The sequence below is a fragment of the Otolemur garnettii genome, unplaced genomic scaffold, assembly GCF_000181295.1.
Source record: "Otolemur garnettii isolate 467f Iridium unplaced genomic scaffold, OtoGar3 scaffold00172, whole genome shotgun sequence".
Lineage (NCBI taxonomy): Eukaryota > Metazoa > Chordata > Mammalia > Primates > Galagidae > Otolemur > Otolemur garnettii.
In genome coordinates, this window is record NW_003852567.1 from 2,333,200 (window position 1) to 2,347,926 (window position 14,727).

At 40.7% G+C, this 14,727-nt stretch overlaps 1 protein-coding gene across 1 annotated transcript in view; it reads left to right on the forward strand.

Annotated features, from left to right (window-relative positions):
• UBAP2 (ubiquitin associated protein 2) overlaps positions 1-14,727 on the forward strand; it is a 120,540-nt gene that overhangs the window by 57,991 nt on the left and 47,822 nt on the right. The window contains exons 5-8 of the mRNA XM_012811681.2: positions 2,143-2,296; positions 3,843-3,920; positions 10,906-10,960; positions 12,762-12,865. Coding sequence (XP_012667135.1) covers positions 2,143-2,296; positions 3,843-3,920; positions 10,906-10,960; positions 12,762-12,865 — 391 coding nt within the window. The remainder of the gene's footprint in view (positions 1-2,142; positions 2,297-3,842; positions 3,921-10,905; positions 10,961-12,761; positions 12,866-14,727) is intronic.

Here is a 14,727-nt window from a genome sequence, read left to right on the forward strand (position 1 = left end):
CCCAGCTACTTGGGAGGCTGAGGCAGGAGACTCGCTTGAGCCCAGGAGTTGGAGGTTGCTGTGAGTGTGATGCCACAGCACTCTACCCAGGGGGATAGCTTGAGGCTCTGTCTCAAAAAAAAAGAAAATTTAGATGCTATTATTAGGTAGCCTTCTAGGGAGGTTACAGTAGGTACATGCTCACCAAAACTGTATGAGAATATCTGATTGTTCTACCTTAACTATCAAGTGTCAGTATTTAGTCTTTATCAAATCTTAGAGGTGCAAAATAACTTATTTTAATATGTATATTTTTTAACATCCGTTTATATCTAAGTAAGTATGTGAATTCAACAGTGGTTTGGAGAAGTCTACAAATTCCATTAAAAGTGTTTTCAAGCTGGCTTCCAGTGTTCTGGAAACAATTCATTTCTGTCACTTGCATTTTTTATTCATTTATTTATTGAGATAGTCTCACTGTGTCACCCTTGCTAGAATGCTGTGGTGTCATAGCTCACAGCAACTCAAATTCTTGGGCTTAAGCAATTCTCTTATCTCAGTCTCTCAAGTAGCTGGAACTACAGGCACCTGCCGCAATAGCCCAGCTATTTCTTTGGTTGTTGTTGTTGTACTTGTTATTGTTGTTTATTAGGCCCAGGCCACGTTTGAACCCACCAGCCCTAGTGTATGTGGCTGGCTCCCTAACCACTAAGCTTTGGATGCTGAGCCTATCACTTGCATTTTAGTTTATTGATTTTAATTGTTTATGTTTATTTTGGGTAGACAATGTTAATTATTTTCTTTTTTGCTTTAAAGTTTTTTAAATCTTAAAATAATTTAATTTTAGGATCGAACAACTTCAAATCTCTTGTGAAATAAGGCAGATGATTGTGGGAAAGCAAAGACACACTATTGGCCTATTTTAGGATATTCTTGTAATATATCCTCCCTGATGTACTTACATTCAGTTATATTCGGTAAAGTAGTATCTCATTCTTTTTTTTTTGCAGTTTTGGCCAGGGCTGGGCTTGAAATCACCACTCCCGGTATATGGGGCCAGTGCCCTACTTCTTGAGCCATAGGCGCCACCCTGTAGTATCTCATTCTTATTTTTAGCAATTTTTATACAGTAGAACCTCTGTAAGGGACTGTAACAAACTGGTCAACATACAGAGGTGGTCAACATAAAGAACTAGGCCTACTGTACTGGTATGTACATGTGGTGCATATCCAGTCTACAAAAATAAGGTCAACTTAAGAAAGGGTCAGTATAGGGAGGTGGTCAGCTATGGAAGGTTCTACTGTATTCATATGATTGGATTTGGTATCAACATTAGGTTTGGGATGGGGAAAGGTTATATAAATTATTTGACTTCTCATTGGAAAGATTTTTTTTTTGATAGTGAAATTTTTTTTTTTTTTTTGTAGAGACAGAGTCTTACTTTGTTGCCCGTGGTAGAGTGCCGTGGTGTCAAACAGCTCACAGCAACCTCCGACTCCTGGGCATAAGTGATTCTCTTGCCTCAGCTTCCCTGAGTAGCTGGGACTACAGGTGCCCACCACAATGCCCGGCTATTTTTTGGTTGCAGTTCGGCTGGGGCTGGGCTTGAACCCGCCACCCTTGGTATATGGGGCTGGCGCCCTACTCACTGAGCCACAGACCTTGCCCTGGGTATTCACTTTATAGAAAAACAAAGCCAGTCTAAAATTTTACTTTTCCACCATTAATTTTTATTTTAGATGATGACTTTTATATATTTGAGTATGTAAAGTTGTACTTTTGGAGCTTTTGGGGCATCATTCTAAGTAATTTTATAGATTTGAATTACTCAGTGTATTAGCAGGTGAACCTACTACAGGGGTAAGAAGGGTGGCATGTAAAAGGAGTTGGGGAAATGACATTCGACTTACAATCTAGGTAGAAGAGGGCTCTGCTAGCAAAACATACAGTATATTGGCAGAGCAGCTAATAGGTCTAACTAGTCAGCAATAGGCGCTTAGCAAGAGTTTCGTCATCTTTATCATCAAGAACTATATGAAAAAGAATTAAAATGACAGGTGAGCGGCAAGCTGTGGGTAGATTTGAAAGATACTTGTATGTGCCCTTGATGATTGTGTACACTTTGAATGGCAACTCTGAGTAACAGCTATCCTCTTTGGTAGACTTCATGGGAGACAGTAGGAGGAAAGAAGAGGAATTTTGGAAAAGAAAATTCAGAAAACAAAGAGAATAGAGAGAAGAAGAGTGAGAGAGAAGCAAGTCGTGCCAGTGGAAATAGCAACCGCAAAGGAAGAGGTGGTAATCGTGGCAGAGAGTGTAAGTACAAGCTTTTCTCCTCAACTTTTTCTTAGGAGTTTTCATACAGTATGAAACCTGGAAGACTAGTCCAAAGAAGACTCATAAATCCATTTCTTCTATGCAAAAGTTGTTCTATAGATAGCACTAGTAATAAGCTGCAACTGAGTAGTTCGTTAGAGCCTCTGATGCAATTTCATATCAGCACTGACTTGGACTGTAGGGCAATTAGCATGTCTTAAGACTGCTTTCTTTTATGGATCAAGTGCAATATCTAATTTTAAAGGGTGGTGTGTGTGTGTGTGTGTGTGTTGTGTACATTGAAAGCTGTACCTACCTGTTTTGTTATTCTCATTTATGGATACTTATGGAAAGTTCAGTAAGTAAGATTTTCTCAGTACTTTCCATTAGACCCAGGTTTGGGCACTATTTAGTAGAAAACATCACTGCCTGCTGAGGAATTACATCAAAGAAGCTAAGTTATGAATGAGTAAAATAAATACTTGATATAACTCTTAAGAGACTTTTGCTAGCTCATTTTTTCCCACTGTTACTTACTGAATGCCTGTTATGTCCTGGGAACTCTTATAGGCATACAGCAAAACAGATACAAATCTTTTTTTTTTTTTTTTTTTGAGACGGAGCCTCAAGCTATCCCCCTGGGTAGAGTGCCATGGCATCACAGCTCACAGCAACCTCCAACTCCTGGGCTCAAGCGAGTCTCCTGCCTCCACCTCCCAAGTAGCTGGGACTACAGGCGCCCGCCACAATGCCTGGCCATTTTTTGGTTGCAGCCATCATTGTTGTTTGGTGGGCCCGGGCTGGGGATTCGAACCCGCCACCTTAGGTGTATGTGGCTGGCACCTTAGCCACTTGAGCCACAGGCGCCGAGCCAACAGATAGAAATCTTTGCCCTCCAAAACACTTTTTAATAAAGGGAATGGGATATAATAGTACAAAAGAGAAGTAATATATTTTATATTGACATAATATTTTAATGTTATATATAAAGTATATATAAAGTACAGTATGCGATGGGGAAAAACAAAGGCAGAAATATGAGAATTATGGGCCTATACATTTGACAGATTTAAGTGGATTACCAAGAAAAGCCTTCCTGACAACACATGCGAGCTAAGCCCTGAAAGAGGTGAGGGGCAAGACAGTATTACATTGAATCATTAATTTAATGCTAACGTAAGGAGGAAGAAAAGAGGAGACTGTGTTGGCATTTTCTGGACAGTATTCTAGAAAAACTTAACCTCTAACACTTTAAATTTTCCAAGGACCTAGTGTTTCTTTGGTATTACTAGTTTGCCATTGTGTGCCTTTCTAGGCTTTGAACTTAACTAATGAGCAAATTCTGTAGAGTATTACATAGTTGCATTAAGAAAGTGCTTTTTTGAATTAAAAACTTAACTTTTGGAGAAGGCAAATCTATTTGAAATTTAACTTTTTGTTTTCTTTTTGTCATTTAGTTCTTACTTTTAATAGGTGTCTGGTAAAGGTATGTTATAGGAGGTTTAGAAATGATAAAAAGATTTTTCTGCCCTTTTTTCTCTTTTAGTTAGAGGTGAAGAAAATGGAATTGATAGCAATCAAGGAGATAAACCTTCAGACCGTGGCAAGCGAGTCCGAGGTAGAGGTAAGCCAGAATAAGAAGGAATGAAATGCTTTGGATCCAAAGGGAAGAAACAGGGAGTTGGTTTACTGGGCTCTTGACTCAGAATTGCAGTATGCTGTGAAAGAATGATTGGTCTTACCATTTGCTTCCTTATGGCTGTGGAGGAACTGTTTAGATTATGTAGTTTTGATGAATCCTCTTGGTTGTTTTCTTTTTTTTTTTTTTTCGAGACAGAGCCTCAAGCTGTCCCCCTGGGCAGAGTGCCGTGGCATTACAGCTCACAGCATCCTCCAACTCCTGGGCTCAAGCGAGTCTCCTGCCTCCGCCTCCCAAGTAACTGGGACCACAGGCGCCCGCCACAACGCCCGGCTATTTTTTGGTTGCAGCCATCATTGTTGTTTGGCGGGTCCGGGCTGGGGATTTGAACCCGCCACCTTAGGTGTACGTGGCTGGCACCCTAGCCGGTTGAGCTATAGGCACCGAGCCGGTTGTTTTCTGATAAGCTGAGAAATCCCTTTGTTGTTGTTGTTGTTGTTGTTGTAGAGACAGAGTCTCACTTTTTTGCACTCAGTAGAGTGCTGTGGCATCACAGTTCACAGCAACCTCCAACTCTTGGGCTTAGGTGATTCTCTTGCCTCAGTCTCCCGAATAGCTGGGACTACAGGCACCCACCACAATGCCCCACTATTTTTTTGTTGCAGTTTGGACAGGGCTGGGTTTGAACCTGCTACCCTCAGTATATGGGGCCAGTGCTCTACCCACGGAGCCACAGACACTGCCCCCCAAAGTGATTAAGTTCATTTATATTAGGCCAAGTGTGATGCCTTATACTTGTAATGCTAGCACTTTGGGAGTCTGAGGTGTGAAAATTACTCGAGGACAGGAGTTTGAGACCAGCCTGACCAACCTTACCTCTAAAATAAAAATTAAAAAAAAATTAGCCTGGCATAGTGGTTTTGCACTCCTGTAGTCCCAACTCTTGAAGAGGCTCAGGTAGGAGGATCTCTTGAGCCAAGGTGTTTGAGGTTATAGTGAGCAACAGTGGCAACACTGTACTCTGGCATGGGCAACAACATAGAGGGACCCTGTCTAAAAACTAAATAATAGCTGGGCGTTGTGGCAGGCACCTGTAGTCCCAGCTACTCGGGAGGCTGAGGCAAGAGAATCTCCTAAGCCCAGGAGTAAGAGGTTGCTGTGAGCTATGTGATACCAGGCACTCTACCAAGGGCTATAAAGTAAGACTCTGTCTCTACAAAAAAAAACAAAAACAAAACACTAAATAAAATCACCTATGTTGGACTTGGACAAATGTGTCTTACCAGATGTTAAGTGTTTTTAAAAATTTTTCTTTATGTATACATATATATATATATATATAATTTTTTTTTTTGTAGTTTTTGGCTGGGGCTGGCTTTGAACCCACCACCTTCAGTATATGGGACTGGCATCCTACTCCTTTGAGCCACAGGCGCCACCCAAAAATTTTCCTAATATTTTAATTGATAAATTATAGTCATATTGTGCTTGGAGTATAGTGTAATTCTTTACACCTTAATGGAAAAATACTTTATTGCTCAAAAAATGCTAATGATTGGCCAAGACTGCTGTGGAGGATCTTGCCTTGATAGTTAATGGCTGTTGAATGATGAGGATGGTGAATTTTTCTACCTTTTGTTTTACCTCTTAGAGGTGAAGAAAAGGGAATTGATTAATTTTTCCATTACAGTCTTTTTGTTTATCTGTACAAAAGTGTACATATAGGGTACATGTGATATTTTTTATATACACAGATAATATTTACTGATCCTGTCAGGATGTTTAGGGTATGTTTTACCATAAGCATGTATCTTTCTGTTTTGAGAACATAGAAACTTGGAGCTACTTTGAAATGTACAAGTTGTTCTTAACTATAGTCACTTTACTATCAAACATTAGAACTTAGATTAACTGTATATTTGTACCTGTTAACCAACCTCTCTACTCTTCTACCGATCCCTTCCTTTTGCCCCCACCTCTCACCACCTTCCCAGCTTCTGGTAACTATCATTCTACTTTCTACTTCCATGAGATCAACTTTTCAAGCTCCTACATATTAATGAGTACATGTGATAATTTGTCTTTCTGTGAATTATAGGGGATGGTTGGTTAGAGAAAAATATGTGAGAGTTAGGATGAATAGTGATGGAGCTTTGAGTAGAGTTGATATATTTACTTTGATTTTATTTAGGCAAATGAAACCAAAATAAATATAACTTGAGAGGGCATGTAAAATCACTGTAGAGATTTTTTTTTTTTTTTGAGAAGAGTTTCACTTTGTCCCTTCAGTAGAGTGCTGTGGCATCACAGCTCACAGCAACTTTGGTCTCTTTGGTTTTAAGCAGTTCTCTTGCCTCAACCTCCCAACAGGCACCCGCCACAATGCCTGCCTATGTTTGTATTTATTTATTTATTTATCTTTTGAGACAGAGTCTTCACCCTTGGTAGAAGGGTGAAGGGTGAAGGGTAAGCTGTGGTGTGACAGCTTACAGCAACCTCAGACTCTTGGGCTTAAGCCATTCTCTTACCTCAGCCTCCTGAGTAGCTGGGACTACATGCACCTGCCACATCGCCTGGCTATTTTTAGAGACGAGTTCTCACTCTTGCTAGGCTGGTGTGGAACTCCTAAGCTCAGGTAATCCACTCGCCTTGGCCTTCTAGAGTGCTAGGATTACAGGCATGAGCAACCATGCCCGGCTTCCAACTATTTCTAAAGATAGGTTCTTGCTCTTGCTTGGGCTAGTCTTGAACTCCTTACTTAGCTCAGTTGATCTACCAGCTTGGCCTCCCAGAGTGCTGGGATTAATAAGATAGACTTGAGTCCTTGAGTCCAGTGTATTGGCAAGTTTTAGTTGTCAAGGTTTATCAGGTATAGTTCCTGGTGATTTAGCTATGAGAAACCTTGGTTCCATAGAAGTGAAGAAAAACAACCATAGTCTTTTTTTTTTTTTTTTGAGACAGAGCCTCAAGCTATCGCCCTGGGTACAGTGCCATGGCATCATAGCTCATAGCAACCTCTAACTCGTGGGCTTAAGCAATTCTTTTGCCTCAGCCTCCCAAGAAGCTGGGACTACAGGTACCAGCCACAACGCCCGGCTATTTTTTGGTTGTAGTTGTCATTGTTTGGCAGGTTGGGGCCAGATTTGAACCCACCAGATTTCATGTATGTGGCTGGCGCTTTAGCTGCTTGAGCTACAGGTGCCACCAACAGCCATAGTCTAAAAGATTCTGTACTATTTTTTTTTTTTTTTTTAATTAGAGACAGAGTCTCAGTTTGTCACCCTTGGTAGAGTGTCATGTCGTGGCGTCACAGCTCACAACAACTTTCAACTCCTGGGCTTAGGTGATTCTCTTGCTTCAGCCTCCCAAGCAACTGGGACTACAGGTGCTTGCCACAACACCTGGCTGGTTTTGTTGCAGTTTGGCTGGGGCCGGGTCGAACCCGCTATCCTCGGTATTTTGGGGCCGGCACCCTACGCACTGAACCACAGGTGCCACCTAATTCTGTGCTTTAAGACAGGTGTTGCAATGCAGTTTTTCTGCCACTTGCATATTTTTCCAGGTCTTATTTATTTTGGGTGGAAAGTAAGTTGGTGGATTACTTGTAATTATCCTATAGCTTATTTATTTATTTAATTATTCATTCATTCATTTATTTATTTTTTGGGACAGTCTCTGGCATCACACTGGGTAGGTAGAGTGCCATGGTGTCATAGCTCACAGCCAGCTCAAACTCTTGGGCTCAAGCAATTCTCTTGCCTCAGCCTCCCAAGTAGCTGGGACTACAGGCACCTGCCACAACACCCTGCAATTTTTTTTTTGGTTGCAGTTGTCATTGTTGTGTTAGCTGCCTGGGCTGGTTTCGATCCCACCAGCCTTGGTGTATGTGGCTAGCGCCTTAACCAGTGGGCTACGGGCCTCGAGCCTATCCTACAGCTTTAAAAGAAAGCTTATCTGATGACTTTTATCTATTTTAGGTTACATTAAATAATTAACGTGGTTTATTTGCTTTTGTTTATCAATAAGAAAGCATCATGTTGGACCTTCATAGGATGACAAAGGTTTTTAAAATAGTAAAAAAGAAATAGATTTTTTTTTAAACCCTCCTTGTAAAGTAAGCAGAGTTCCTCATTTATGCAGAAATGCCCACTTTTTTTTTTTTTTTTTTTTGAGACAGAGCCTCAAGCTGTTGCCCTGAGTAGAGTGCTATGGCGCCACAGCTCACAGCAACCTCCAATGCTTGGGCTTAAGCGATTCTCTTGCCTGCGCCTCTCAATTAGCTGGGACTACAGATGCCCGCCACAACACCTGGCTATTTTTTGATTGTAGTTGCCATTGTTTTTTCTAGCTGGCCCAGGCCGGGTTCAAACCGGTCAGCCTCAGTGTATGTGGCTGGCGCCCTACCCACTGAATTACAGGCATTGCTGAGTTTGCCATTTTAATTTAATAGTACAGTTCAGTGGTATTAAGTACATTCATATTGCTGTATATGCCATCACTACTATCCATCTTTAGAACTTACTTTCATATTGTTAAACTAAAATTCTTTAAACAGTAACCTGCCCTTCTTTCCTCCTCTTAGTGTCTGGACATGATTCTACTTTCTTATTATGAATTTGTCTACTGTAGGTACCTTTTGTGGCTGACTTATTTTGCTAAGGGTAATGTCCACAAGGCTCATCCATGTAATGTGTGTTAGAATTTCTTTTTAAGGATGAGTAATAATCCACTGTATGTATATACCACATTTTGTTTATCTTTTCATCTTTCAATGAAAACATGGATTGCTTCCAACTCTTGGTTATTGTTGTGTGTTTTGTGTTTCTGGGTGATTTTGTTTGTTTGTTTTTATTTTTTGAGATAGAGTCTCATTCTTTTGCTGGCCTAGAATGCTATGGCATCATAGATCACAACTTCATACTCCTAGGCTCAAGCAATCCTGCCCCAGCCTCCTGAGTAGCTGGGATTACAGGTACCTGCCACATGCCTGGCTAATTTTTCTGTTTTTCATAGAGACAAGGTCTTGCTTTTGCTCAGGGTGGTCTTTTTTTTTTTTGAGACAGGAACCTCAAGCTGTCCCCCTGCGTAGAGTGCCGTGGCATCTCAGCTCACAGCAACCTCCAACTACTGGGCTTAAGCGAGTCTCCTGCCTCAGCCTCCCAAGTAGCTGGGACCACAGGTGCCTGCCACAGCGCCCAGCTATTTTCTGGTTGCAGCCGTCATTGTTGTTTGGCGGGCCCAGGCTGGATTCAAACCCTCCATCTTGGGTGTATGTGGCTGGCGCCTTAGCCACTTGAGACACAGGCACTGAGCCAGCTCAGGGTGGTCTTGATCTCCTGAGCTTAGGCTTCCTCTCAAACCTCAGCCTCTAAGAATATAGGCATGAGCTCTCTTACCTGGCTCACCTCTTGGTTATTGTGAATAATACTGTTAATGAACATGAGTATACAAGCTCCACTTTGAGACCTTGCCTTCAATTGTTTATATGGATATTGCACAGAATCAGAATTGCTTGATACATGATCATTGTATTTTCTAAAGGGACTACCATATTTTTATCTAGAGCAGCTTTACCATTTTACATTTCTGCTAGAATGAGGGTGTTCTCTTCATTCTCCCTAATACTTTCTGGCTTTCTTTTTATTATGTATTGATAGTAGCTTTCCCGATGGGTGTGAGGTGGTATTGCGGATTGCTTTGCATTTCCTTAGTGCTTAGTGAGATGTGGAGTGTCTTTTCATGTATTTGTTTGCTATTTGTATATCTTCTTTGGAGAAATGTCTGTTCAAGTGCTCTGTTTTTAAATCAAGTTCTTTATTTGTTGTTGAGTTTTTAAGAATTCCTTGTAGATTCCAGATGTTACTATGTGATCTGATATTTTTTTCTCATTGTGTGGATTGCCTTTTTACTATGTTGCTAGTGTCTTCTGATACACGAAAATTTTTAATTTTCAAAAAGTCCAGTTTATCTGTTTTTCTTTTTTTTCCTATGCCTTTGTGGTCATATCCACGAAATCATTGCTGAATCCACATTGAAAGATCCAGTATTGTGAGAGAGTTACCCTGTGATTTCCTGTAACATTTTTCATAGCAAGCTCTTAAGCTTGTTCTTTGATCCTCAGTTTAGAAAGTAGAGAGGTGGGCTCGGCGCCTGTAGCTCAACTGGCTAAGGCGCCAGCCACGTACACCTAAGGTGGCGGGTTCGAATCCCCAGCCCGGACCCGCCAAACAACAATGACGGCTGCAACCAAAAAATAGCCGGGCGTTGTGGCGGGCGCCTGTGGTCCCAGCTGCTTGGGAGGCGGAGGCAAGAGACTCGCTTGAGCCCAGGAGTTGGAGGTTGCTGTGAGCTGTAATGCCACGGCACTGTACCCAGGGGGACAGCTTGAGGCTCTGTCTCAAAAAAAAAAAAAAAAAAAAAAAAGAAAGTAGAGAGGTGCTAAACAAAGTTTTCTCTACCCACTTGCTTGTTCTCATTCCTTCCGTCATTTTGGTCATTGATCAAAATCCAGGTATTAGAAACAGTTTTAACAGTGCCTGCAACTTACTGCTGTTTCTTTCTTTCTGGTTCTCATTTCATTTAATAGTAGTGGCTTTTATGAGGTCATGGTGTTTGCTCTACTTGATTTTTTTTTTCCTTTTTTCTTTGTGGAACTCTGAGTAAGTCAAAATGGTCTACTAGTTTTTAAAGATGAAGACTTATAATCTGCCAGTTTTAAACTGTTGAATACCTCAAATATTATGAAAGCAAAATTTAATTCCTTTCTAGCCTTTAAAATCATTAACTGGGCAAGTAGTTTCATCAGCAAGGACCAAAAAATTAGGTGTCCTAGATTGGAATGTTGGTGCTGCTAGGCACAATAATATTGTTTGGGTAATGGGTATAGGATGAAGAAGTTGAAAGAAGTCTAATTGTGTAGGGCTTATGTTAAAAACATTATCTTATGTTTTGTTGTGTTTGTTTTTTAAAGGATTTGGACGTGGCAGAGGGAGAGGGGCAGGAAGGTTTTCAACCCATGGCATGGGGTAAGTCGTAGCCATCCTATTTCTGAAGTTATTTTCCTTTCTCTTGTTGTTATTCTAGTTTACCTTATTCTGTCTTATACCTAATATATTTATCCTGGTGGGTCAGGTGTTCTCTACACCTGGAAAGATTTTACTAACAAGTGAAATAGCATAAAGAAAATTGGTCTTTGTATAAGCTTTGGATCATTGTTTTTAGCCTTGGCATTATTGAGATTTTGGATTTGATAATACTTTAGAGGGGTGGTGGGGTGTCCTATACCTTATAGGATGTTTAGCAACATTTCTGTTCTTGTCCTACTAGATGCCAGTAGCGTGTCACCCAATATTGAGGCAACCAAAAGCTTACAGATATAATGGGTGTCGGTGTGCAGGTGCACATAATCACCCTTATTTGAAAACCATTGCACAGGCTCGGCGCCTATAGCTCAACCGGCTAAGGTGCCAGCCATGTACACCTAAGGTGGTGGGTTTGAATCCCCAGCCTGGACCCGCCAAACAACAATGACGGCTGCAACCAAAAAATAGCCGGGCATTGTGGCGGGCGCCTGTGGTCCCAGCTACTTGGGAGGCTGAGGCAGGAGACTCGCTTGAGCCCAGGAGTTGGAGGTTGCTGTGAGCTGTAATGCCACGGCACTCTACCCAGGGGGACAGCTTGAGGCTCTGTCTCAAAAAAAAAAAAAAAAAGAAAACCATTGTACAATAGCTTTGTTGGTGAGTCTAGGAATTCTCTGTGAATGCTAAATAAATGCAATGTATATTTATATAAAAGTGATAATTTTTTTCCTGATTTGTAATAGTAAGTGATGAACTCAATCAGTAGTTTATTCCCCATTTCTGGATGTCCTTTTCTTCTAAAATATTAGCTCCCACTGGATTAGAAAAGGTTAAGTTTCTAAAACATTTTATGGAAGCCAGGAAAATCCCTTTGTTTCCTCATAGCTTCAGGGCAGCACTCTTGGAGTCAGTGCCTTATAGAAATCATGCTGCCTCCTACCATCTCTCTTCTGCCTCAGCTGCCTGTGGAAAAAGTAGGGAAGAAAACACAGTGAGAAAACTGTGGACTATCTCATTAGCTTTAAGCTGTTTTGTAGGTTTTTCTGTTTACTTCATATTTGTTTTGAAAAATTTTAAGGTAGTATTTATTTAGGCCGATGTTAGACCTCTGAATTGTGATTCCTTATGGTTGTTCAGTTTAGGATTTTAATAAAAAGAGGTGCTAAACAAAATATTTTCTTCTTAACTATAGTAAGTGTTTCTCTACATAAAGGAACATGTAAGTCTTCTGTAAAATGTTCAAAGTTAGATGGGTTCTGACATGGAAAGGAAAGACTTGTTGCCTATTTATGCCTTAGTTTCCTGGAGAGCCCTTATTCCGCCTTGAAAGATTCTAGGGTTCCACATCCTGCTTTATGGTGCAGAGGATAGCACTTAAGGAAAATAAGGCCATCATAATAAAAGAGTATAAAGTGAAGTGCAATGGCTCACACCTGTAGTCCCAGCTACTCAGGAGGCTGAGGCAAGAGGATTGCTTGAGCCCAAAGGTTTGAGGTTGCTGTGAGCTATGATGCCACGGCAGTTTATCCAGGGTAACAGAGTGAGACTCTTGTCTCAAAAAAAGAGTATGGATTATCCCAAGGCGGCCTCTAGCTTCTTAGATCTGCATCCTGATGTAAGGGAAGGAGAATAAACCATGACCAGTAGAGGGGACTGGGCTTGTTTGGGGGGACGTCAGATACAGTTAATTTTGTGACTTTGATACTTACTTCATTTGTATTTATTTTTTCTATATTTCAAATTCCAGTACATTTAATCCTGCAGACTATTCAGATACTCCATCTACAGATGGGTATGGGACAAAACTAGTAGTTTGGGAACCTGTGCAGAATGGTGCAGATGAGGGAACTGGTAAGTATTCTATTTTTGTCAAATGGATTTAAAATGTTTGCGCTTTTAAACGTTTTTTTTGTTCCTGTACAAAGATTAAGTTAAAATGGATGGAGAACAATGAAAAACAGGCTACTGTTCTACCCTGGAAATTGCTCTCAATTGGTTCTTACCTTTAACGTCTCTCACTTACAGACATCATTAAAGACAAGGAATTTTTTTTTCCATTGTATATTCTGAGATAGAAGCTGTATAAAATAGTCTGCATAAATCCATACACTCCATTTGCAGAGTGTCACAGATCCATAGAATTCCACAGGAATAAATGTTTTACTGAAATTATTTACCATTGCTAGTGGGGGAGGCTAAAATCTGGCCAAGTAATTAATGTAAGATGATGAGTGGACAAAGAATGGGTTTGAACAAAATTGCTTCTGCATATTTTTCTATATCTTCCTGTTGGGGAATTCCTTATTTTCTGAATTCATGTATAAATTTTTGTTCATTTATATATACCTTGTTTCCCCCCAAATAAGACACTGTCTTATATTTATTTTTTCTCAAGAAGACACACTAGGGCTTATTTTCAGGGGATGTCTTATTTTTATTAAGTATAATACAACAATCTACATTTATTCAAATACAGTTAAGTCATCATCTTCTGGAACATCATCATAACTCTCCAGACCCAGAATTCCATCCTGAATTTCTTGTGACTCCATTTCCCATAGAACCATTGGCCCCCATCTTTCATGTGGAGCAAAAGACCTCTCGTTAAATGAGCTGCTCTTATCCATGTAACCTGCCCAGAGTGCATTGGTAACAACACTGTCAGTGATTTTATTCCATGAATTCTTCATCCACGTCACAACCTCTTGCAGGCTAGACTTCACAAAGTTTCCATGCTGATTTTTTGTCGTTCTATTTTCAGTGTAGTCATTAATTTTCATACGCAAATGGTCTTTGAATGGCTTGTTTATTCCAATATCAAGAGTCTGCAGATAGGCAGTCATTTCTGCGGGAATCATCATTTGACCTATTTTTTTCTCTGCAAGGAAGTTCTTCATATCTTTAGCACGGTGAGTGCTGGCTGAATCCCAGACTAGCAGACCTCTATGGCCATCTCGCAAAACAAGTGGCAGCATTAAATCAAGCTACTTCCTTATAACTGCTTGTGTGCACCAGGCTTTTTCTGTTTCAGGAACATAAATGCCAGAAGCATGTCCAATCTTATCTTTCTTGCCCTTAGTGATAATAAGAGGTGTAGCTTTCTTTCCATCCAGACAAATGGCCAAAATACAGGTAACACATGAACTTTCGTGACCGGTGGAGGGAACATAGATTGAGGAGGCACCCCTCGGTGCAATTGCTGTTTGGGCTCCTTGACCCATAAACATGTTTCATCCATAGTAGTTATGTTGCAAGGTTGGTATTTAGAACTTGAGTGCAAGTGCTCGCTTAATAACTTCTGCATCTTCCAACTTAGACAGTATTGTTGATTTTCTTAGAGACAGTTCATATCGCTGAAGGAAGCCGTCCAGCCAGTGTTGTGATGCTTTGAATTCTGGGAGTATTTCAAACTGTAGTGCCATTGCAAGGGCAAATGCTTGAATGTCAGCCCTGTGCACAACCAAAGCCTTTGCTCTCCTGTCAGCAATCCATTCACAGATTATGTTTTCCAGCTCAGGAAATAAAGGTTGCCGACCTGAACCACACTTGCGCTTCTTAGCATTTCCTCTATCCACTGTCCACATACAGACTGAGGTTATCGTATTCTGCCCGCCATTTTCAGACCATTTGGATATCCAACTTCTTCTCTTTGCAGACAGCCATAAGATTCTTGCTCTGGGAGTCCTCGACAATTCCTTTTTTGGGGGGGGGGG